The 25,561-nt window shown below is 49.0% G+C and overlaps 1 protein-coding gene across 1 annotated transcript in view; it reads left to right on the top strand.

The window, feature by feature from the left end:
* The window catches only part of LOC146202957 (arylsulfatase B-like), a 53,226-nt gene that overhangs the window by 16,456 nt on the left and 11,209 nt on the right, over window positions 1-25,561 (top strand). The window contains exons 3-7 of the mRNA XM_084585225.1: window positions 2,420-2,532; window positions 6,845-6,961; window positions 9,156-9,284; window positions 9,418-9,544; window positions 15,112-15,408. Coding sequence (XP_084441351.1) covers window positions 2,420-2,532; window positions 6,845-6,961; window positions 9,156-9,284; window positions 9,418-9,544; window positions 15,112-15,408 — 783 coding nt within the window. The remainder of the gene's footprint in view (window positions 1-2,419; window positions 2,533-6,844; window positions 6,962-9,155; window positions 9,285-9,417; window positions 9,545-15,111; window positions 15,409-25,561) is intronic.

The following is a 25,561-nucleotide window of genomic DNA, read 5'->3' on the forward strand; positions in this document are numbered from 1 at the left end:
TGGTTGCCGTCACGTGAATGACGTCACGTGAATAACCTCTATACAACATGAACCGCGCCGGTGTGGCGCAGGGGTTACGGCGCTCGACTACTGTTCCCAAGGTTGCGGGATCGAATCCCGACCTCGGCGGAGCAAGGCGCCCGTGTGCTGTGCGATGTCAGTGCACGTTAAAGACCCCCAGCTGGTCTAAATTTCCGGAGTCCTTCTCTACGGCGTCTCTCATAGCCTGAGTTGCTTTGGGACGTTAAACCCCACAAACCAAACCAAACCATCTATACAACATGGGATGTCATGTAGCCAACGGCATCATGTAATGAAGGTTTCGATCTCAATGGCATCATCACAACCTCGTGGTCAGAGAAGCAGACACTCCCATGCCGCTCCCCCAAGAAGAGTGTTCGTGATTTTCCTATTGGTAGCCATGCTTCAAACGTGGCGTGCATTGATTCCGTGCTCTATTGACCTCTCATCCTTCGATATGAACGGGGTTGCCATAGTTTTTAATAGCTCCTTCCAACTCGACCGTGCCCTCTAGTTTCGTGAAGTTACGCAACCAGTCGAGCAATCACACGCCCGGCGACTTCTATTAGCGAAATAGAAAAAGAGAAATGAGCGCTGGCGCGCCATTGCACTCCTACCAATCATTGCCCAGCCATGTCACCTGCCAACTATCACCTGTCAGATGCAGGCTTGAGATATTTTTATTGCGAAAGCAATACTGCTCGCAGTTTGAGCCTTCAGCGTAGAACGGCGGTGACCACTATTGACCTTTGACCTTTAGACGACGACCCCAAGCTGGCAGGAGCTGCCAACTTGGGTCTCTCGTTTCACATGGGACGGTTATGTCAGAATCAGCCTGCTAGGACCCTGGCATTCACGTTACTCCTATAGGCCACTAAGGCACGTTCATATCGGTTGGTTAAAGTGGGGCTTTATAGGTGGGCTGAGGAAGAAGAAGAAGAAGAATGCTCGGTCACCCGCAGCTAATGCTTTCGCTCAATATTTGGTTCAGCAGCGTTGAACCCTTGTAATTTTTTAGGCTACGAGGCTCCAAACGGTCGACGCCGCTGACAGACATTTTTATTTCGACATGAAAATACTAACGTTTTCGCGTAAAAAAAAAGAGATACTTGAGCTCCGCTTTTTAGAGGATGACACGAAAACGTTAATGGCTCCCGTCTGTGGCTTCCCTTGTGGGTCCTATTCGCATGCAGGAGCTTTGATACTCGTTTACGTCAAGATGCAATAGTAGGCACCTGTAGCAGCAACCTTGCTTCCAATGCCGTCGCATTCTAATCTTAAGGTGACTTAAGCGTCCCCGTATTTTAATGGATCTACCTCTCCCCGTCCTTTTTTCCACGCCACCCTACTAGGAATTTCTTTGCGCCGTTCATGCCCACTCGTTGGGGTCTCGGGTCCGGATGCGTCCTAAAAATGTAGCGAGTGACCTTAAAGGGACCATATAAAGCTAATTACGAAAACTAGAAAACGTGCACGAGCATTAGGCATCCCATCTATCGTCGCCACAACGCAAAAAATGTTTAAGCTACCTTCATTAGCCCCGAATATATGGGCGATCGAAAATGATGCTTCTCTCCCCCCTCAACTCTGCCCACGCCGGCGCGCAAGAAAAAACAAAGTGAAAAAGTCGCGAAGGGCCTCATCACGCCCCGTCTCGCCTGCGGAATTTGGGAGCGTCCAATGAGCGGGCGCGCCCAGCAAGCCCATGTGACATCGCATGGGAGGACTCGCGCGGCGCGAGAAGGGATGTTTCGCCCCAATCACTCGCGAGCGGTCGCCAGGAGCACTTTTAACAATTATTTGTAAATTGTGCGCTCCTATGTGGCTTATGTATGTGATAGAGCGCGTCCCTGTCAGTTGCGAGGCTTTTGGTGAAAAATTAGGCTTATAGAGAACGCTCATGATTTAGAATAATGCGCGCGGGTACTCCTGTCACCGCTATTAGAGCGGGGTGGCTATTTCTTCCACTATACTCATAGACATCAACGCTGGCCGATGAGGCCATGTTTTTTGTAGTATACGTGAGAGTCGTATAGACTGGGTCCTGCATGTTTCCTGACGCGACCCTTCACCTGACAAACGCCACCTGCACTGAGATGCCCTATATAGGCATGCTGCGCAGCATCTGCATGTTTGCTTTGTGGGATTTAACGTCCCAAAGCAACTCAGGCTATGAGAGACGCCGTAATGGAGGACTCCGGATATTTCGACCACCTGGGGTTCTTTAACGTGCACTGACATCGCGCAGCACACGGGCGCCTTGCTTTTCGCCTCCATTGAAAAGCTGCTGCCGAGGCCGGGATTCGATCCCGCGCCCTTGGGAACAGTAGTCGAGCGCCGTAACCACTGCGCCACCACCCCAGCGGGGCGCATCTGCATGTATTTGATGCCGTTGCAGGGCTCCAGCACTCGGTCATCTACAACGAGGAGCCGAGGGGACTCCCATTATCGACCAAGCTCTTGCCCCAGTGGCTAGCCGGCCTTGGGTACGTCACACATATTCTGGGAAAGGTAAGCACTGAAAGTACCATGCCCATCGCAGGTTGCGCTTGAACATTTCACACGGCTTTGTTCTGTTCTTATGTCGTCTGTTATGTCCAGAGACATGACAGATGAAAAGCTCGTTTTCTAGCCGGCTTCACCGCCTCTGATTTACCGTGACGTGCGAGGTCACGATGCCGAGAAGGCGGGACAACAGCGGCAGCAAGAACCACACGGTATTCGAAGCCATACCGTTCAGCCTTGCGAGCTCGAGGATAACTGCGAATTTTAGTGGTAGTTGTATGCAGCGTGCTTCAGCGAAACCCACTTAGCGTTTTTTATGTGCATATATTACATCTATTGCAGAGGAACGTAAAGCAAGTGAATTGATCGTGTTAACTAATTCGGACCTTTTCAATTAATTACTTCGTGAGGTTTGTAGCTTGCCGTTTATGATAGCGATATCATGTTTTAGCAGGGGTGGACGAACTTGGATATTCTCGAGTAACAAATCAAATATTCCCAATTAGATTCGCTGAGATAATTGAATAGTGCATGCTCAAAATTACTCCAAACAAGTCGTACATGTCCTCAAGTTTTTGAACAGTTTGAGAACGGTTGGCATGGAAGTGGAGCAGGAAACGCCGTGGTTACGTTGGGCGACATTTTAAAATGCATAACTTACACCATCGCTGCACAGAATGCTGCTAATGCTGTACCGATCGGTCTCGGTCGGAAGTTAGAAGAATTGTTCAGCGCCGCAGCTCGGTCCATTTTCGCGGTAGCGTTCATAAATCATACACATATGCTTCAGGAATGAGCGATGCGACAGAGTTAATCAGGATTTATTACCAAAGACAAGCAGCCCTCGTCTCCTCCTGAGTGACTCCTCCGATCCGAGCACACTGCATGCCGCTTATAAACTGGTGACGAAGGCCAAGGCTACGGTGGTGGACAACGGGATCCTGTAATAGAGAATACGGTCCTCCGAAGCTCCAAATCTATCTCTCCCCCATCCACTATGCCGTAAATGCCGTAAATTTTCTTTTCCGAAACAATTTTTTTTTTTTTTGCTTAACAAACCCCGCCGTCATGTTCGATCTCGGTGGACGTGGCTCACACGCTCATCCCTCTCATCAAATGACATCAGCCGCTATAGCTTAATCATGCTCATCGTCAGCCTTTCCCTGGGCGTGTAACTTTACTATGATGCAAATAATAGTCCGAATTCGTGTTTCGTGTACCACAGTAGAGATCAATGTTGCACCTTTCGATAGTTTAGGACCCTGAAAGATGCTTTGAAAGCTGCAACGTTTTCAGGGAGTCCCTTTTTTGTCGGAATGACGTTGTGCAGGTAATTTTTCGTTTTATTCCTGTCGGTTTACAAAATGAACCACGTCTCGACGGCATCATTGCTGCCTTACGCGGCTCATGCGCGTCGCCAGACCTTCACCAAAAAAAAAAAAAAAAAAAAAAGAAAAAAAGAATAAAAAAAGCCGCTTGGGTGACTAACCTCTAGACAGGGGTTCTTCTGGAAACGCGCCGCACATATTTATTGATGATTATACTTACAGAGATGTCAGGGGCGAAATGTTGCTGATACGCATTCTCATGACCTTAAAAAAAGTGCACCAGCCCTTAACAAACGACTGCTTTCGTAGGCGCAAAGTCAGCTTCTTTTCGAATCATTCTTTACATATATTTTGTATGGACCGCGCTTTCGCAATGCATTTCTAACTTGTATTCTACACAACGAGGGGTTTTAAAGGTAGACGGCCTCAGCAATGACGAAACATACTTTGTAACACACCTATTCAAAGCGCTGGGAAACGTTTAACGACCGGCCACCACTTCTGGTGCTCTGCGAGACGAGAAAAATGTTGCCGTAAGTTTTGTTTACATGTGTTTCTATGGGTCGCCCTCCAAACTCGCACCCCCATACGTTTCGCGGTGTTTTAAATATACTTCGCCTCGGAAATGAGGTTTCATACTTTCACGATCTGTTCTAGGATGTTCATGGTTGGTTGCTCTGTGCCGAATAACATCATCATAGGTGCCCCATGAAATAAAAAAGAACTGCATAATAATATTTCGTTTCAATGTACTTCTATTAGCGCTAAGCCTACTTTTCACACCAGTCGGCTCAGCCTGGTGACAGAAGCGCCACTGCATCGTGCTTACGTCACAGATCGGTGCTGGTCTCTCTCTCTCTCTCTCTCTCTCTCTCTATATATATATATATATATATATATATATATATATATATATATATATATATATATATATATATATATATACCTGAATATGGCCACGACGAAAAACACTTTAATACTGACGTTTCGGCCGGGGTTCGGCCTTCTTCGGAGTGAACAAATCTGAAGTTGGAAAAAGGCTTTTAAAAAGCCAGCATCTATCAAGAAATATGACTAGTATCCAACGCCTTTTCACTTCGGATATATATGTGTGTGTGTGTGTGTGTGTGTGTGTGTGTGTGTGTGTGTGTGTGTGTGTGTGTGTGTGTGTGTGTGTGTGTGTGTGTGTGTGTGTGTGTGTGTGTGTGTGTGTGTGTGTGTGTGTGTGTGTGTGTGTGTGTGTGTGTGTGTGTGTGTGTGTGTGTGTGTGTGTGTGTGTGTGTGTGTGTGTGTGTGTGTGTGTGTGTGTGTGTGTGTGTGCGTGCGTGCGTGTGTGCGTGTGTGCGTGTGTGCGTGTGTGCGTGTGTGTGTGTGTGTGTGTGTGTGTGTGTGTGTGTGTGTGTGTGTGTGTGTGTGTGTGTGTGTGTGTGTGTGTGTGTGTGTGTGTGTGTGTGTGTGTGTGTGTGTGTGTGTGTGTGTGTGTGTGTGTGTGTGTGTGTGTGCGTGCGCGCAGACGACATGCACCAACGTCACCATGATCGCTATGTTATTGTGCTAGGAGATGGCAAACCGCATCCGTATAATCAGTCTTCATCAAGCCCGTATGGCTGGAACAGAAGCGTAGTTTGATGTTTTCGTGTTGATAGAACTTCTTCGGTTCTACATGCTCAGGGGCGCGCTTTCAATAACGGGTTGGAGGGAGTAATCATCGTCATTATCATCATCGGCCTGATTGCACCCACTGCCGGGCAAAGGTCTCTCCCCCACCCTCCCAATTAATACGGTTCTGTGCCAGATGCTGCCACCTAATCCCTGCACAATTCCTAATCACATCCGTTCACCTTTCAGTCGCTCCCTGCTATACGCTCACCTTCCCTTGCCGTTATCTTTGGCGTCCATCGGTTATCTTGCCTTCGCATTACACATGACCTGCCCATGCCCACTTCTTCTCGATTTCGACTAGAATGTTACACGCGTTTGTTCCCTAGCACAATATACACGCTTGCTCTCCCTTTTCACGCTACCCCAAGCCAGCACTAAGTCTATACTTATACAAAGACGCTAATTAAATGAATAAAGATAAAAATATTTAAATTAATAGAAATATAAAGATTCGTGGTGACTGCGAAGGCCTTATTTTGAATGGCACTTTGAACTCCACCTCAGAAATTTTCACTTCCCACCTTTTTTTCTTAACCACGGTTAATTAGTGTATACCACCTTGCTCGTAGAAACATTGTGATACATGCGTGTGAGTGCAGAACTAGCGTCCCGGGACGCATAGCAGCACCATTCGTCGCCGTGAATCGAAAGTGCAGAGATGGTTGCCTCATCGCTCAAGAGCTGCTGTGGCCTCATTCGCACCGTTTCATGTTAGTCGCCAAACAGGCCGATTAGTATGCGGAGGCGTTCGCATAGGCGTTCGCGTAGGCTTTTGGCCTTGCTATTGTTTTAAAGAGTGGAATTTTGCCCAGAGGTCGAAGTGCCAAGGTAGCAACCGAATTCCTGCGTGAAAGGCTTGTGAAGCGCAGCGGCGCTTACCTGTTGCAGTGCCGTTTTAAAGCACGATGGCGATCCTCCAGCGATTGACTCCTGTGCACTCCTGCAGCTCGCTCCTGAGGCAAATATTAGTACCTTTAGCAATAGCCTGTGTCGTTGTAGTGCCAGAAGCGCGTTTGTGTTTAATTTAAAATGCAGATGCGAAGGTCATACTTTCCCGCGGTTCTTCGGTGCTTAAAATTGAAGGAGGCTTTCAGTAAACCGCACGAATGCATATATGAGGCGTACTGCATACAACGGACTTCCATAAAGCTTGTTCACTCGGAAACGTGTGTCAGGAGTATTTCCTCAACGAAATGAGGAAACGTATTCAGCTGAGACTATTGGAACCTTTCAAAATTGCATTTGAGATACGTATACAAACTTATATATTGTCTAATGTTTTACACAGTAAGTACCTTGTGGCCACACCGATACGCCGTTTATTTCAGTGGCACATCGGTTTCTACAAAGAGGACTACACACCCACGATGCGAGGTTTCCAGCGGCACGTGGGTTTCTGGGGAGCCTACATTGACTACTACCAGCACGAAAAGGACTACCTCGGGGTAAGGTCACGTGCACGATCTTCGATGACTGCGCTTGCATATGGACATCCATGTGTGTCCAAGTGTGGTTGAATCCTTGCTCAGCGGCACTAAAAATAGGGCAAATGCATTTTCAGTCTTATTCGCGATGTATTACATTATGTCGCGGACTGCCCTGAACGACAACAACAACAAAAAAAGGCATTCGTAGAAGCTGCGCGTCATGATGGAGGGCGGGAACGTTTTTTGAGCTCCAACAAAACATTTGGTTTCAACTACGCCGAGCCCAGATATATCAAATTCTATGGCGCTTGTCAAACATTTAGTTTTACAGATAATGTATAAAACAAAAAGCGATATCTGAGCTGAAGTCAGGAATACGTTTCACCCCCTCCAGTGACGCTTGTCTTGCAAAGGCGTTCCGCGCGCCGGGGCGTGCTGGCTGCGTGCGGACATGACTCGTCAGCTTAGCACTGAAATCGCAACAGAGAGCACTTCGAAACTAGCCGCAGCTTATCATAAAATGTATACTCCTGTTACCAGTGCAATGTAAATTGAGTAATCGTTCATTAAAATTAAGTCGCAAGTACTTTCCGCAACGCCTTAGGTACTTAAGCGAGCGAGGTACACCAGGCCACCATGCAGTGCGCTCCATTTGCTTCACCGCGTAACGCTGGTGCGCGCACACACACACACACACACACACACACACACACACACACACACACACACACACACACACACACACACACACACACACACACACACACACACATGCACACGCACACGCGCGCACGCCCACACACACACACGCACGTACGCACGCACACACAACACATACAAAACACACACCCACACACACGCGCGCACACACGCACACTCACGCACGCACACGCACACACACACACGCACGCACGCACGCACACAACACACACACCCACACACACGCACACACACACACACACACACCCACGCGCGCGCGCATACGCACACAGCCTCTGCTCACATAATTGTGAGCGTCTAAAGTCTCACATAGCTCGAGCGTCTAATGTCTCACACCTTCTTGTTAGCATGCAGTGCTATGCTACCACGTTATCCATTTGCCGGTCGTAATTTACCACCAGACATGGATATAAAGCACCGCTTTAGCCGAGGCGTGCGAACCTGCCTGTGTGGCCTAGCAGTAGCGCACTTGACTCGGCACCCAAGATGCCTGGAAGGTTGATTACTGGTATACATCCCTCAGATAAGCAACTCCCATTGGCAGCTCTTCCCAACGTTCTGATATTATATGGTATCGTTACACAACACAACTCATCGACGAATGGGTGCTGGGCCATGACACCTGCCAACAACCATCGTCAGAGGCAGTCCCATCACTTTTCGCTTACAAAGCCGCTACCGAGTTTAAAAGTCACCTGCGTATTCACGCCCTCCTGCACTGCAGCAAGAATTCACGAGACCCGCGTGAGCGCTTCCTCGCACGGCCACTGTGTAGTAAATTTGTATGACTGTCAGGTGCACTCGTGTGGTTGTATCATGGCGCCAGCACGCTTCTGAAGGCTAGAAGACCACACCTTCCGTGAGGCGTCGACGTGCCGCTGCTGCTGCGCCATTGAAAAAGTGACCAAGCAGCAGAGCTTGTTTCCTAGCTCTGTAGCGCTCTGTAGCAGTACACTTGTGGCGTTCTTTCAAGCGTACGATAACCAGAAGTCTTCTCCTCACCTTTCGGTAGATCTTTTGATCTTTGCGGGTGCCGATCAAGAGCTCCACTATACGGTTGACGTGGTGGGTGTTCTCTGAAGCGTCCCGGATGTGGTCAAAAGTTCCTCATTAATTATAACGAAGAATGCAGGTAATTTCTGAACACAACAGCATTACTACCTCGGCCCACGTTGTAAAAAAAGAAAAGCCCGGCGGCGTCGTACGTTTCAAGCCTAGCAGCCTCGAAAAATCACTGGCACGCCGCTGGCAGGTAGCCGTTGACAGGTGACGTGGCCGGACAGTGATTGATTGGAGCCGCAATTTCCTAAATTGCATTAATGTACACAGTTATGTCGTTACATAGGCGATAATCTGATAACGTATACACACAGCATGCTGCAAAAAAGTAACGCTCACGCTGATACCTATGTATGCTGCATCAACCTCATTGATTGTCAGTGAAATTTTCTTCAAAGCGCCCGATTTTATTTACGAATGCTTTCTTTTTCAGCCTACTCGATCTCCAGGACTGGATATAAGAAGGAATTTCCTTCTAGCCCGAAATGACACAGGGAGATACCTCACTCAGCTGCTAACTGAGGAAGCTGTGGCAGTGATAGAAGACCATCCAGACGACAAGGTAACCCGAGCGTCGATTCCCGTAGCCTGCCTTGAAACACCCCGCGGCAAATGAGCGATCACAATGTTTTCTGCTTAGTAGCCGTTGATTAGCTTTGCCTTAACGAATGCTACTTCCCGGCGTTGTTTCACAGCCTTTGTTTTTGTACCTGGCACACCTAGCTCCCCACTCGGCCACTCCACGAGATCCTTTGCAAGTGCCTGACAAATACATCGAGCAGTACCGAGATATTGGGTCCCCCGAAAGAATGAAGTATGCAGGTGAGTCCAAGTAGCACGGCGCAACTAAGGACGTTGATCGATCTGTATAACCTTGTTGAATGTACGAAAATCCGCACTCGTGTGAACGGGCGTTGAATCATCACACGCAAGCGCTTATTTCTATATTGATATTTCTCGAATAGCTTATGTCCGCAATGCAAAACCTGTACTTTACAAGTTCATTATGTGCTCCCACGTGATTAAATAGGCTAAAGTGTTGTAAAGATTTTTAAAATCACGCTGTTCACTTTTGAAAATTCTAGCATAGAAGAACGCAAAAGCTCTTAATATACAAATATATGTGAATATTTTGTCATATGGGAAGCTTTAAGTTGCGGAAAGCTTTCAAGAGAGAGAGCACACTAGAGTCGTCCACTACGACTTTCCTCATATAAGTCCCCTTGGTAAACCAAACTAAACCATTCCACTAAGTGTTCTGCGTTGTTCTAAACTAGAATGGAGCTCTCGAAAGTGAAAGCCGTATCATCATCATCATCATCATCAGCCTGACTATACCCACTACAGGGCGAACGCCTCTCCCATATTTCTCCACTTAACCCGGTTCTCTGCTAGTTGCATCCACTTGACCCCTGCGAGCTTCTTAATCTCATCCGCCCACCTAACTTTCTGCCGCCCCCTGCTACGCTTTCCTTCCCTTGGAATCCAGTTTGTTACCCTCAGCGACCATCGGTTATCCTCTCTTCGCACTACATGTCCTGCCCATGTCCATTTCTTCTTCTTAATTTCCACTAGAATGTCGGTAACTAGAGTTATTTCCCTGACCCACTGTGCACGCTTCCTATCTCTTACTGTTACCCCTACCATTTTTCGTTCCATAGCCCTCTGGGTTGTCCTCAACTTAAGTAGAACTCTCTTGGTTAGCCTCCACGTTTCAGCCCCATAGGTGAGTACAGGAGTACAAAATACAGGAGTACAAAACCGTATACTCGCTTTTAAAGGGTCCATGAAAAGCTATTTCATGGACCCTTTAAAAGCGAGTATACGTTTTTACTAAAACAGATTTTTTTTTTTTTTTTCAAACTAGAAAACTCGCACGAGCAACAGGTATCCAATCATTCCTACCCGCAGCGCGAAAAAGAAAAATACTACTGCTGAGTACTTCGATGTATTCTTGGGGAGGAGATACCGGAGGCGGTTTATGCCGGCCTAAGTCGTGACGGTACTCTTGGCGTCCAAGGATGTCGAGATGGGATATGGGGAGGGGTGGGGGAGGGAGGGAGGGTAGTTTATATGGCCAGCACCAAGCAAATAGCTCGGTGAACATCTGCAGGGCGGCGGTCCGGCGTGGAGGCTCCGTTGCAGCAGCGCTCCAGGGTAGGTCCAGGCGAAAAAGCCTGGTGCTGCGCCTCTGCGAGGTACAGAGATGACTGCTGATGTTGTCAGCAGGATGCCACGACGGTTGAGACAACCGTAGCAGCAGGGGAGGACCTCAACTGACTGCTGCCAAGGCAGCAGCGCGGCGGTTTGCGCTGGGAAGACCGCCGTGTCCGGCGGCGCGCAGAGGTCCGTGCATCCTGTTGTGCCGGTGGGGTTATCACACAGTAGCCCACCGTCAACAGGGTTGTGCCAAGGAGTTGGTAACGCAGCGCTCGTCACCCGTTTCGTGAACGAGGGCTGTCAGCTCCCTGGGCGGTAGCGATGAATCCGAGTCGGCGTTGGTGAGATGAAGAAAACGCTTTATACACTATTTACAGGCATTTAAACAACGAGTTCGGCTCTGGGGCCGAAAGCCAACATAGTCATACGCGACTGTTCTCGCGCAGCGACGGCCGGGGAGATTCCGCCGCGTCCGCACTGTCAGGGGGCGAACTGCTCCCGATGGACGCTAGTGACGAACTCACACTCGGAGTCTCGAACGGAAGCACTTGAGACTCCGTCGCCGAGAACCGTTGACGCTCAAAATGGTCCAATCCGACGGCAGCACTTTCGCAGGGCCAATGGGAGAGCTTTCTGCGCTATCGCTTGAAATATGCCGCGGAACGAGAAGGGGTTCACCGTCAGGGCCACGGCGCCGTGCTGTCTGGACGCTCAGCTCATGTTGAAACACATCGCTTCTCTCCCTTTGGCACGGCTCGCCTCCAGTGCACTGGTGATTTGCAGAGAAGTATTCGTATTTTGTGAAGGCGGCGTTAGCCGAAGAAGTTTGGCGTCCGGCTGAATTTCTGGGCGGCTTTGGCCAGGCACAACAATCCAGGGAACACGGGAAGATCCAGGAGACCGAGGGGTAGGTGAGCGCACGCCAGGATGGCGCGCGAACGGCCAGGATCTGCACCGAAACGTGCAGGAGGGGTGCTGCCATGGCGCGGCAGCTGTGATGTCGAGAAAGAAGGGGCTCGCTCGTCCGCCGCCGGTCCGCGGGATGCAGCGAAGAGATCGGGGAGTTGTTTGCCCACACGTGGCTCATACCACAGCCGCCGCTCCTTGCAGCGGGGAGGGCCGCGATGGTAGGCGTGCTGGCTGGCGCCAGCGGCGAGGCCAGGGATGGCCTAGGGCTGCGCGGCATCACGAGGATAATGGCAGGAAATCACCGCATCGACGAGGTCGGGTGGCAACTTGGGAGACCGCTGGGAACTGCTGCAGCAACAGCAGCGCAGCGGGTAGGCCACCAGTAATTCACGGCAACACGCGGTCCATGGCGGCGAGGTGGAGCCGCCTCGGAGCGCACCACTGGTGATGCGAGGACGGCAGGTGGCTTGCACGTGGCAAACGTGCTGGCTGGCGCCGGCGGCGAGGCCAGGCATGGCCTAGGGCTGCGCTTCGCAAGGAGTACTAGCGCAGCGAGGACTGCGGCATTACGAGGATGGCGGCAGGAAGTCACCGCCTCGACGAGGTCGGGCGGCAACTTGGAGGACCACCTGAAACTACTGCTGCTGCGCGGTGGGTATGCCACCGGGTGTCACGGCAACACGTGATCCATGGCGGCGGGGAAGGCAAGGAGCCCGGTGTTGTCCCAGGTCCGAGGAGCTGCAGGTAGCCGCGGGCGCTTCTGCAGGCTGCTATTCATGTAGCAGAGGGGGGAGGGGGGGCCGCCGCCGCAGCAAACAAGGCGGCCCCGAGGAAATCCTTCTTCGAGGAGTAGGGCGCCGCGGCCGCCGAAGCGGCCCGCCGAGCTAAGCCTCTAGGAGAGGTAGCGAGTGGCCGTAGCCCGGCCGGTTGCTGGGAGGGCTCTCGGCGACGCTGGGGAACCGCCTGTCGCTACGTGTGGTAGCGAGCGCAAGCGACGGTGCTCGGCGGCAGTGAGGCTGGCGCGACGTAGCGAGGCGCGACTATATCGCGGGAGGGGAGCGAAAAGACATCCGCACACCTCGGAGGTGAGATTGGTTCTGTTAAAATATCGCAAATGATGCTCCTCCTCTCTCCTCTAATCTCAGCGCGTGCCAGAGCTCAAGAAAACATGAAGAGAACAAGTCGTGACGGCGCCCCACTATGCTCCGGCACCATCCAACAAGCCCCGGTCGGAAAGGGAGCGCGCATGGAGGTGTCGCCCAAATGTGGTTGCGAACGGTCGCGAAGCGCACTTTTTATAAATTATTTGTAAATTTAAGACTCCGTAAAAAGCTTTTAAATTTAGCTCAATACTTACAACAACCACCTCTGGATTTCTCGCATTAGAATATTACCCCAAGTACTGTTTCAGAGGTCCTTTAAGAAATCTCCAGTCATCAGTTCTTACTGGTGGAGTGCTAACCACCATGGCGTTAACGCGTGTTTGACCAGTTGTTTCAAGCAGACATGGCAGTAATTGAATTACAGTAATTTCATTACTGTAAAGGCATGGCAGTAATTGAATTATAGTAATTTCATTACTGTAATTTAATTATTTCCCCGGTAATTTAGTAATGTAATGAATTACTTTTTGATAGTAATTTCGCAGCAAAAGTAATTATTTCTTTCGAACTTACTTTTACTAAAGGGTGCCACTACTCCTTCAATAGCCAACAAAGTTGAGGGCCACGAAAGCAGAAATGACGTGCGGCAAGCCGAAGCCAGCGTAACGGATCGGCAAAAGGAGACGGAATTGAGCAGAACAATGCGTCTGATACCTCGTGTGTAGCAGGGTCACTTAGAGTGGCTATCTCATGGCAACCATTCTCCAAGCAGCAGGATACAAGGCCTCAAGGGAATGCCGAAGGTAGAGATGGTGCAAGAAGGCTGGAGTTGAAAACTAGTTGGGAGCGCGGCGCAGTGGCCCTCCTTGTTGCGTCGACTAGGGCACAGTTGTGCCTGGTTACACTCGCATCCGGAGCGAGGGAGGATTGGGGTTGGGGGAGATAGGCGGAAGGGTTCATAGCGTGATCCACCGTGGCTTGAGCATTACTGAGCAGTGAGCACAAGATGCCGACGTCGATTCTTGGGACTGCGGAAACAATAAATAACATAGCTTCTTGGGGCCCTTCAGATAGAGGAAGCAGCTCCGGGCTAGCAAGACGCTGGCTTCGCCGGTCATTCCACGATCGTTGGACCATGCTTCTGCTTTTGTTGTAGTTGTCTTTTTTTTCTTTTTTGCTGTGGTCTTGCTTTTGTAATGGCAAGTGCTGTAGGAAAGAGCGAAGGAATAGCTCTCTGGGACGGAATTTAGCGGGAAGACGAAATAATGTGTGAGCTGCGCGTCTGGAGAACAAGTTGTTCTTTTGTTTACTAGCTTTACTTAGTTTTTGCATAGATAGAGAGTAGAAAGTAATTTCAAAGTAACTGAATTACTCAGTAGAAGTAATTGTAAAGTAAATTCATAACTTTTTGGGAGCTGTAAGGAGTAATGTAATTTAATTACCTTTCTGCGATTTGCCGTAAAGTAATTAGTAATGTAATTTAATTCCTTTTCAAAGGTGATTTTGCCATGTATGGTTTCAAGCCTCTTTTTGCCAGGCTATACCTAAGGCAACCCTTCTAGCTGGGGCGCCGTGCTCGCGACTGGTGCGCAGGTGCCAGCTTTGCTCTCTCAAAAGTGACGTCGACCGCGCGTCCGCCTGTGCAGGAAGCCATGGTGAGCAATAACACCGTGATCTCATCACGTCAGAGTCACACAAGCAAGACAACTTGTGATAATGTAGTGCAGCATAAAATGGCACTGCGGCAACCGAAGGGCTGGCTTGCCGCTTTAAACCTGGGAAGGAGGACGTTAGTGGCATCGGCATATTGCTCGGCTGTAGCTGTAGGTGCCCCCTTTCACGGCGCTAGCTGGAGGATCGTACGCAAAAGAGACATGTGAAAGCTGCGGCTGTAGCAGTCCGATGGTCACCATGCTATAGCGGTCTCCCTTTCCTAGAAGAATTTCCCGCTGCTGCTTGGTGTTCTGGAAGGTTCTGTTGCCCGTCTACACTAAAGTCGCTGCCCAGGGGCCGCTGACTCGCTTATAGACACCTCTACCCCGTTCCTGACAACTGCGGCCCGAAAAAATGGCACTCCACAGAACCGATCCTTTCACATCTTTCAGCCATTCAACAGCTGCCACTTTCAGTTACAAAAAATGTGATTTGTCTGCCTTTCCTCTTTTTTTGTTCTTTTTTTTTCAGCTGACATCATCTGGACTGTTCATTGAATCGCAGGCATGGTTTCGACCTTGGACGAATCTGTGGGACTAGTGTTCGAAGCGCTGGCGAAGAGGGGCATGCTGAACAACACGCTGTTCGTGTTCTGCTCGGACAACGGTGCTGATGTGGCGGGCGCCAACGCCAACCACGCGTCTTCGTGGCCGCTAAAGGGCCAGAAGTACACCCCTTGGGAGGGAGGCGTGCGCGCCGCCGCCGTCATCTGGAGCTCCGCTCTCTTGCACTCCATGGGCGCAGATTACGAGCACCTGTTCCACATCACAGATTGGCTTCCCACCCTCTACAACATGGCGGGTTAGTGCGATTTCTCCACACTGCAAGAGCGGGTGTCTTTCAGTTCCGCCTAGCTCGCTATGCTTGCCCTGCATATAATGCCAAATTACTCTGTAAAAGCTCGTCCATTTACAGCCATCCACCGGTGGCGGCGATGAGACATGGGCGACCTTTAGGCTTACTTTGTCCCACCAAAATGGGGTATCGTGTAACGGCAACCTCAGCTAGTCTCAGCTAATCAGCGACTGTATATAGAAAACTGTTCGCACGTTGAACGACTGGAGAAATTGGCAGACTTTTTAGTTATCGTACGCTAGATTATCACGACTGTAAAGCGATCCAGTTACGAACTTTGCGTCCGAGCAGGTTTGATAACTCTATCTTAGTGTACTGATGCCGACTGTATAGCTTTCAAGACGCCACACTTCGATGACACCAAGTGCAGCCGCGGCACTTATTTTCGAAAAGGAATGAATGTCATCATGTTCCGTGGACAGATACTGGGCCGATCAAAGTGGAGCTAGAAGTAATAGGTGGTACGGTATCGCAGGATGTATGTATAGAGTCCTGCACCAGCTTGTCTATAGGGGCTGGAGCGGTACTCTACAGGGCAGATGAGGGAAAAATTTTGAAGCAGCTGATGGATTTTCCAGACAACCCTTGCGCTTGAGCGCTGTGGCATTGGCATGGAAACGACGCTGACACGAGCTCTATGCCCTCAGCAGAGCAGGTGTGCTAAGCTCTCGCTTTCTTTGTGCAGCCGTATACCGCTCCTGCATGCTAGACAAGCTTGCATGCATATGTCAGCGCTCCAAAAGTAGCTCAAGCCTGTATATAGTCGCGGGATTCTTGAAAAACGTCCCTGGAATAATCGTTCCTGGAAAAAATGGCCTCGGAAAAAAAAAACGCCCCATTTGCAAGTTCGAAGAAAAGGCACCCAAATGGGTGCTGTTTCAAATGTCCTGCAGCTGCAATACAATCAAGTCTAGTGAAATGCACTGAATAGCGCGGCTGCATGTGTATTAGCTATCAACTGGTTTTTTACTTTGTTATTTCCATTGTTTTTTTAATCCAGATTTTCGTCTATTACTGCGAGGTTTATTACTGTAGCTGCGTGCAACTTTGGAAGGTTGACCACCGATGCTATCAGTGAGGCTGTCTTTGAAGAAGATGTTACCGTAAAGACATTCTTCTTTCTTCTACATTGAAGCATTGGTGAGAAATTGAAGACCTTGGTCCAGTGAACCGGCCTTTACAGGCGAAATCGAGAATTACTTGTATTTGCATGGTGGTGATACAATCTTGCTTTCTGCCGCTTGACGGCGTAGAAGATGAAATGGGTGTATTGAAAGGCCTAATGTCAGAAGTTGCCCAAGAAATACCAGGCTATTCTGATGCAGCACATGTTTCCAGTACCTACAGATGGATAAACAGAGCTAGCAACTTGGTAATTTTGTGGTCAACGCCCTCCACTTACATCCCTGTGATGTGGAGCGGCTACTCTTGATGAAGGACATGAAACCAACTCTCATGTGGAAGTCTGGAACAGAGGCTGGGTAGCATGGTGGGCCACAGCCGCCCAACCACGTGGAAGTTCACTAACATCTTGCGCTCGAAAGAACTACAGGAGGTTCAAAGTTATATTTTTCCTCATCATAAAAAAGTACGAGAAGCACTACATGAATGTGGTTAATGTTAATAGCTCATCTGGCCAGGCGGGCACGAACTATTGAAAAACGTTGTTCTCGTAAACTCAGAAATTAACTAGAATTCACTAATAAACGTTTTGTTCACTGCAGCTATAGCATGCATGTTTATATTGAAAACGTTTCAGAATGTCATTCAAAAACTATTTTATTTTGTACAAACTATTAGTGCGCCTGGTCCTGAGATATGCGGGACTTTATTTGCAGGCCAAAACTGTCAAGTAAGTCAGCAAACTTTGGAACAAAACGCGCTGGAAATAGAAGCAAAGCCCCAAAAAACTTCTGAGCTGTTTTAACGATTTCGGCCGTTTAAAGTGACAGCTTCAATTTTTTCCGGATCAGGCCTGACCCCATACTTGTCTACGAGATCTCCAAGTACCACTGTCTTGAGTTCTCGAAAACGACATTTCTTGCAATTGAGTACCAGACCAGCTTTCTCAATGCACTCCAAGACAATCTCTAATCGACTATTGTGTTCACGAAAGGTAGTTCCGAATATTACTACATCGTCCAAAAATGGATCTTTCGAAGGTGGCTGCAGCGTTACATAATCCAAACGGCATCACATTAAAATTATACAGTCCGTCTGGGGTGATGAATGCCGTCTTTTCTTCATCTTTCGGGTGCTTGGAAATCTGCCAATAGTCTGATCGCAGGTAAAGTGAGGAAAAATAGGAGGCAGAATGCAAACAATCAATGACGTCATCAATACGTGACAGAGGATACACGTCCTTCTTGGTAACACTTATCGGCCGTCGATAATCAACATAAAACCTTTCTTTTTTACTAATATCACAGGGGCAGCCCACGGACCAGATGATACCTGAATTTCCTTATGCAGCTTATCACGAACTTGTTCTCCGATCATCTGGCGCTCTGATGGGGATACACAATAAGGCTTCTGACCGATTGAATCAGCAGTCCCAGTATTGATTCTGCACTGAGTACGAGAAATGGGAATCCGTGGCGGCGAGTCCCGAGAGAAATCGAAAGCCGCAGCATGTTTCGGCAGAACTACCACTAAAATGTGAAGATCACTTGTTCGCAGGGATTTGTTAACCATGACAAGAAATTTTGTCTTATCTTCTTCTGAGCATGCGGTAGGCTGGGAATTGTCTGTGCTGAGCACTGCCACTCATTCAACAGCGTCTTCGTCAAAGTTGGCAGTTTTAGGCCACGTGACAATACAACAGGTTCGTTAGAGCAGTTAGTCGTCCACACAGAAGCATGGCCATTCATCACTGAGATGATGCAGCGGGGAATCAGAATACTTTTCTTCGCGCACTTGAGGGTGACTGGTTCAACCACAGCGTCGAACGCATCACTGGCACAGCCTGAACTACGAACTTGTATAAACACTGCTGACATTGCATGAATGATTATGTCGTCCGAAACCGAAAGCGTGCTAGGATTGTTCCACGAATTTTCACACAAAGCAGATTCAATTCAATTGCTCACAGAAATGTCTCCGTTGCGAAAGTCGAGAGTGGCCCCACATTGTTCCAGAAAATCGAGACCAAGAATTACGTTGTGCGTTGATCCGAGCAAGTACCACTAATTCGGCTCGGAATGTGTGGCCGGCGATTACAAGGTTCACGGAACAGACTCCAAGTGGGTTAAGTGGTTCGTCACCAACATTGTACGCCATGAGCAGCACCTATAGGAGCGGCACTGAAAGCCGCGTAGCGGCGGCCGTCGGAATCCGAGGTGGGCCCCATGCGGCAAGCCTGGCCGTGGTGCGCGCCTGCGATCTGCCATGTGCGCGTCTCGCGGGCACTTCCGCACTGACAGCGTGCGCAGGGGGATCGCACTGTATAATAGTGGACATGTGTTCGATATCACGGCCGTCTGGGACTACATCGCCTCCATATGCATCAAGTGTCTGCTGAAGACGAGCGTCAACAAGGTTGCGTACGAAGTGGAGCTCATTTTGAGTTCCTCGCTTTCATTACAACGCCACGCTAATTCGTTCATTCCTTGACCTATGAACCAATGCTCTTTCTTTGCTTAATGGTACACGCTTGCTTTGTTTACATGCAATATATCGCTACAGTAAACTAGGCGGCATCGTCGTAACTGCGAGCGGTTTCTTACCGGTGCAACCGCAGGAAAAGCCAGCGAGCTTGCAAACGAGCATTCTGAGCATCAGAAAAATAGCGCATATTGGGCTCCTGTAGTAAGAGTTCAGATTTTTTATGCCTCCGCTTTACCACTGCCTGTACGGCATGGATTTCACGTATTCCGTCGTCAAAAAGGCACATGGGGTAGATAATTTCATGCGGGAGTGAGATATCAGCAAAGGAATTATCTGAAAAGCTGCATCACAGGCTAGTCAAGGGCATCATTATCATCATCATCATCATCAGTCTGACTATACCCACTGCAGGGCGAAGGCCTCTCCCATATTTCTCCACTTAACTCGGTTCTGTGCTAGCTGCATCCACTTGACCTCCGCGAACTTCTTCACCTCATCCGCCCACCTAACTTTCTGCCGCCCTCTGCTACGCTTCCCTTCTCTTGGAATCCAGTTTGTTACCTTAAGCGACCATCGGTTATCCTCTCTTCGCACTACATGTCCTGCCCATGCCCATTTCTTCTTCTTAATTTCTCCTTGAATGTCGGTAACTTCAGTTATTTCTCTGACCCACTCTGCACGCTTCCTATCTCTTAATGTTACCCCTACCATTTTTCGTTCCATAGCCATCTGGGTTGTCATCAACTTAAGTAGAACTCTCTTGGTTAGCCTCAACGTTTCAGCCCCATAGGTGAGTACAGGTAAGATGCAACTGTTATATACTTTCCTCTTTGGCGATACCGGTAAGCTGCTAGTCATAATCTGTGAGTGCTTGCCAAATGCGCTCCATCCCAATCTTATTCTTCTTGTTAATTCCTTTTCATGGTCCGGATCTGCGGTTACTACCTGTCCTAAGTAGACATATTCGCCTACTACTTCCAGTACTTCGCTACCTAATGTAAACTGCTGTTCCTTCCCAAGGCTGTTGAACATTACCTTCGTATTCTGCATATTGATTTTGAAGCCTACCTTTCTACTTTTCCTGTCTAGGTCACCAATCGTTGCTTGCAGTTCATCCCCCGAGTTGCTTAGCAAGGCAATGTCATCAGCAAATCGCAGATTACTGAGGTATTCTCCATCTACCCTTATCCCTAACTGTTCCCATTCCAAGTCTCTGAATACTTCCTCTAAGCAAGCTGTGAATAGTACTGGGGAGATTGTGTCCCCTCGCCTAACACCTTTCTTTATGGGGATTTTGTTACTTTCTTTGCGGGAGGTGGTCATTTCGAAACCCGCCGCCGGACACCCACCGGTAAAATTGGGTACAAGCGCCCCCGGCCCGGCGCCCGGCTCTTTCAGGGGTGTGCGTTTGGAAGAGGCTCTGCTAACCCTGCTGTGCTCCTTTGAGGGCTTAAAGTTTCGAACAACAATGGCCTGCAAAGGCCGGGCTGAAAAAAGGGCCACATTATGGGCTTTTGCCGCACAAGTCGGACTTATTGTTGTCCGATGGCGGAACTGGTCACTGCTACATCGGAGCAATTATTTCAGACCTATGACCCCTTTCCCAAACATTTCACCTCAAAGAGCCGAGCACCAGGCCGGGGGAAAGTTTATACCCATTGAAAAGCCGATGGGTACCCGGCGGCACCAGGGATCGAACCTGGTACCTCCCGAACACGAGGCGGATGCTCTACCACAAGGCCACGCTTCGGTAAAAACAAACAAAAAAAAAACCCGGGTGCCCCCTCCAAATTGTTGCTCCGATGTGGCAGTGATCAGTTCCGCCATCGGACAACAATAAGTCCGCCTTGTGCGGCAAAAGCCCATTATGTGTGCCCTTTCCCAAACATTTCACCCCAAAGAGCCGAGCACCAGGCCGGGGGAAAGCTTGCACCCATTGAAAAGCCGGTGGGTACCCGGCGGCACCAGGGATTGAACCTGGTACCTCCCGAACACGAGGCGGACGTAGGGCATATTACATTTAAACTTTATATCATATTTTATTATTGTAGTATCATCTTCATTTCATTTGTATTACCCTCGCGCCCAACTGCAGAATTACAGCGCGCTTTATAACCAATCCTAGGGCCCTATAGTCTGAATAGCAAGTGCAGCGACATGTTATGTTTTCGTAATCTTGCCAGACAACAGGAACACTGGCTCTGGTCTTCAATGTAATTGCATGGCAAGTTTCAAAACGCATATTGGCAAATATCTGTTCAATAACCCGCCGTGGTGGCTCAGGCTACTGAGGAGGATCAGGTTATCGGGACTGAAGTCGACTGCGCCGCCCGCGTTTAGGTGGAGGCGAAACGGAAAATGCAACCGTGTGGTGTGCAATGTCAATGCACGCTTAAGATCGCCTGGCTAAGTGTTTCACTAATCTAATGCATATATTATCTTCTTAGCTAGCGGAGGCGACGTAGTTTAAACAAGAAGTGCTCACAGAAGGTGCAATGACAAGCATAAAACACTGAAAACATAGTTATCACTCATCCCTGCCACTCGGCAAATTTAATGCCATTTCCATCGAATGACATTCGTTCAAAATGATATTTGGTTGCTGCTGCACGAGAAAATATAATGACATTCGATGAAAACGACATTAGGTACCGAATCAGTTTGGTCATCCTAATGCGATCGAGATATGTTATCTCTACACCAGAGACTCGGTGTGAAGATACACCCAAAATAAACTGCAAAAGGGCCACCTGCATTATATACTGTTGCGCTCCTATAATTTCGCTAGTCATCTATGTAAAATATGTCCCATATCATCATAAAAAAAAAAAACTGGCACCCATAGCTGCCAGCCAACCCGTAGCCACTGCACTCAGCGCGGGCGGAACAAGTCGCTCCTGCTGCCGCGGTCCGTCGGCGCCGAGTCGCCGACACGCCGTATTTCTTTCGCCACCTTCAGAAAAACATGCTCTGTTAACCTTAAATAATATTCGCTGAATTTGATGAAGGAATCTAAAAAAAAAACTTATCTTTACTGAGGATCGCTGTTATGTAACGAGATTTTGGAAGAAGGGATAACAGCAATAAAAGCAAATTTCTGCTTACATCAGCAGCTGCCGCCGGTGTGATGCAGCTCATCAGATTTCGTTATCTAGCTCCACTGCTAAGACGTCGCCGAAGTTACACCTTCCGTTTACTGTGAGACACTTTCTGATTGAGCTGATACCAAGGAAGTTTTATGAATATGAAATTTACTATTTCCAAAGCGCTTCCAGTTACGGCTTTAATGCGAAATCGTTTAGGCGTTTATGGACCTAGCGATGACTAGGGCCCAGCACACGGCCAGAGCACCGTCGTCGGTCGCTTTCGCGGGCAGCGTCGTTGCGGCAAGCTCGCGGTATCAGATGTGGCAAGCGTTACGAATTCGCCGCATGCTTTCTTGATGAGGCCAAGCTCGAGCATTTTTCGACGGGCCTTAATACGCCGAGCGAACGATATGGCGAAAACGCACGGGAGTCAATGGGGCTGTAGTATGCTTCGGCGTAGGGTGATACTCGAAGGTTCTATAAAAGCGCCGTCGGACAGTACACTAGATACTGCCTATTTTACGTGTTGCTCTTGACACTTGCTTTATAGTGCGCAAAGTGTCTGTTGTTGAAACTCGTAAGCGTTTCGCAGTCGAGCGCAGACATGCGCACCTTCCGTGCCCTTTCATAAACAAACGCCACCGACACTGCCGCTAACTTCGTGATTGGTAGTCCTAATCAACAGGTTGATTACAAGGGAAGCAAGACATGAATGTCAATTGAAAGGCTGCTTTCGTTTACAGCGCAGTCATCTTCGCAACATATTGAAGGCGCACCAACATTTGCATATCAATCGCAGTTACCATAATTTGGAAATTGCATTAGCTTTGGTCGTGTAGCAGCGCGTCGAAAAAGGGACTTTAACCTGAACAAATGTAATTCGGTGGATTTGTTTGCTTTCTGCGTCGAACGCCGAGATTCACGGCCGCCGTCGTTCTCGTGATGCATAACTGAAAACTTATACAAACATGTTCCTGGCAAGGTTTTATGTGTGTTTGAAAAACCAAATGCGCAGCAATTCTTCCCGGACATTGCTAAATGTTAACAGCGGCGTTATATCCGTTAAACCGCGACCAAAGACGAAAACACGACGCGCGCGTATATACGCTGACATGAACAGCGCCCGACCGAGCCCGCCTACGCTTTGCGGCTTTGGCGAGAGGCGGAGTTGTCGGCGTTTTGCGCATCTTTACGACCAAGGCAGTTTTTAAAAGCGAGGTTCATAATAGAAAGGTTGCACCTGTGTCCACCAACGCCATAGCACCTACACCGTCCACAAAAACTTCAATTCTGTTCTTTAACATCGAAACGGGCGGAGGCATAGGTAAGCTAGAATCATTTGCGACCCCATCTCCATCGGGCTCACTGACTAGTTTCCCGGAGGTGGCGACCGTCGTCGGGGAGAAGGTGAGTGTCGTAGGCGCCAAGATGGTGGTGTCAGGCTGCGGTCAGAGGCCGGTGATTCGTTTCGGTTCAGCGCCGTTCTGTGCTCTTGTCGGCTAGGTGTTGCTCTGCACTAATTCCGGCTAGGCGTTCTATATGGATCATCACTGTCAGCGGGAAACTTTCTACGGGAGCTCACTCACTGTCTGCGATACTGCTGGTATATCGACGGCGATTGCGGCAAAAACGCGAAATGTGGCCCATCATTCCACAAGCATAACACACCGGCGGTTCACTTTCACGCGATGAATAAGGCTTATCGCCGCTTGGGTTAAATGCTTCATGGTCTGGACGTCGACGAGGAAGGCGAGCGTGCTCGCTATTGTAGGCGTTGATGGTGGGAGGTTGGATGTTAGGGCGATGAGCAGCAGAGCATCGGATGTCCGAAGGATGTAACAGGGAGAGCATAACAGGCAGAAGATGGACGATTGTCTGCCGAAGAGACGCCACTGTAGACAGGTCTGACGTAGCCCCCATAATTGTGATGCCTCCGAAGCTCTTCCGCGGACAATCTGTCGAATTGTATCTGCCATGCTCGTCACCTCAGACACATCCACACTGGGGGCAGTTTCACATTCGGCAACCGACCAAACTTCCGGATGATACGGCGTCGCTTCAAACCTTCAAACGTGCGGCAGTGTCGTGTTACATCAGCGGTGGTATTCAAATCGTCCTTGCTGGAGAGAAAGCTGTACACGGCTTCCGCTATTCCTTTGAGGAGGTGGCCCACTTTGTCTTCCTCAGTCATCCGAGCATCAACTATTCTGCACAGCTTGAGGACTTCTTCTATGTAAGATGTGCAGGGCTTGTATTCTGAGCTTGCTTCGTTATCGTGAGTGTCGCTGTCTCCCCGACCTCGAGACACCTGATTGGTGGAAACGCGGGAAAATGGTGTTGCCACCTCTTCCGGTTCCGCAGTGGCAACACCCAGTTCCGTCGTTTAGACCAATCAGATGACTTGAAGTCACTTGAGATAGCGACACTTCGATAACGACGCAAACTAGGAATACGGGCCCAGGTCTCCCCCGGTACTGCGCTCGCTGAGCCAGAGTATGTTCGGCGCTCTTTTTTCGAGCATCGGCATCGCCAAATCCCGCTCTCATTTCTTCCATGAAGCGATTCCAGGTGGTAAGGGATGCTTCATGACTGTCAAACCGTGTTAGCGCCGTTTCTTCAAGAAAGAATACCACATTCCTCAACGTGGTCTTCGCATCCCAGCGGTTTTATTTGCTTCCCCGGGCTTGCCTTAAAAGTGCCGGGGTTCCCGATAAGGCCTTGGGGTGGTCGGTTGAGCTTCTGACATTGGCAGCGTTGGAACGTGTACTTGCGCCATCTCCGTCAGTAGAGGGGCAGCCTAGCTATTCTGCAGAGGTTCCGTGGTGATCGATACCCAGCACCTCCACCATAGGTGTTACGTGGTCTATTTACACGGCGGGTGTTAGATGCGTTGGACGTTAGCACACCAAGAGTTGACAAACCCAGCTTCCTCTTCTTCTTCAGCTTCTCCCGCCACACCTCAACTTCTTCCAATACAGGACCGCGGATATATATATATATATATATATATATATATATATATATATATATATATATATATATATATATATATATATATAGAGAGAGAGAGAGAGAGAGAGAGAGAGAGAGAAGACGCTGATTATCTTTAGTTTTTGGCCAGTGTTTTGGTTCATGGCCACCGAAAACGACGAGTCACTGCGCGGATTAAGCGGGACGAGGGCTGTTTCTTTAGGCGATTGGACTTCAGGACTCTAATGGAGCGAAATATAGGAAGAAAGGCGAGGCGAGTAGAAGTCGGAATTTTACTAGGGAGAACAACAAACAGGGCGCAAACAGAAGAGACAAAAAGAGAACAAAATTATAGAGGGCATGATAACGTTAATGGTGGCCGTCTGCGTACGTACGTACTCTATGCAAGACACATCTTGGCGATCTAGGCGACATAT

The sequence above is a fragment of the Amblyomma maculatum genome, chromosome 1 (assembly GCF_055883805.1).
Source record: "Amblyomma maculatum isolate TAMU_Amacu chromosome 1, ASM5588380v1, whole genome shotgun sequence".
Lineage (NCBI taxonomy): Eukaryota > Metazoa > Arthropoda > Arachnida > Ixodida > Ixodidae > Amblyomma > Amblyomma maculatum.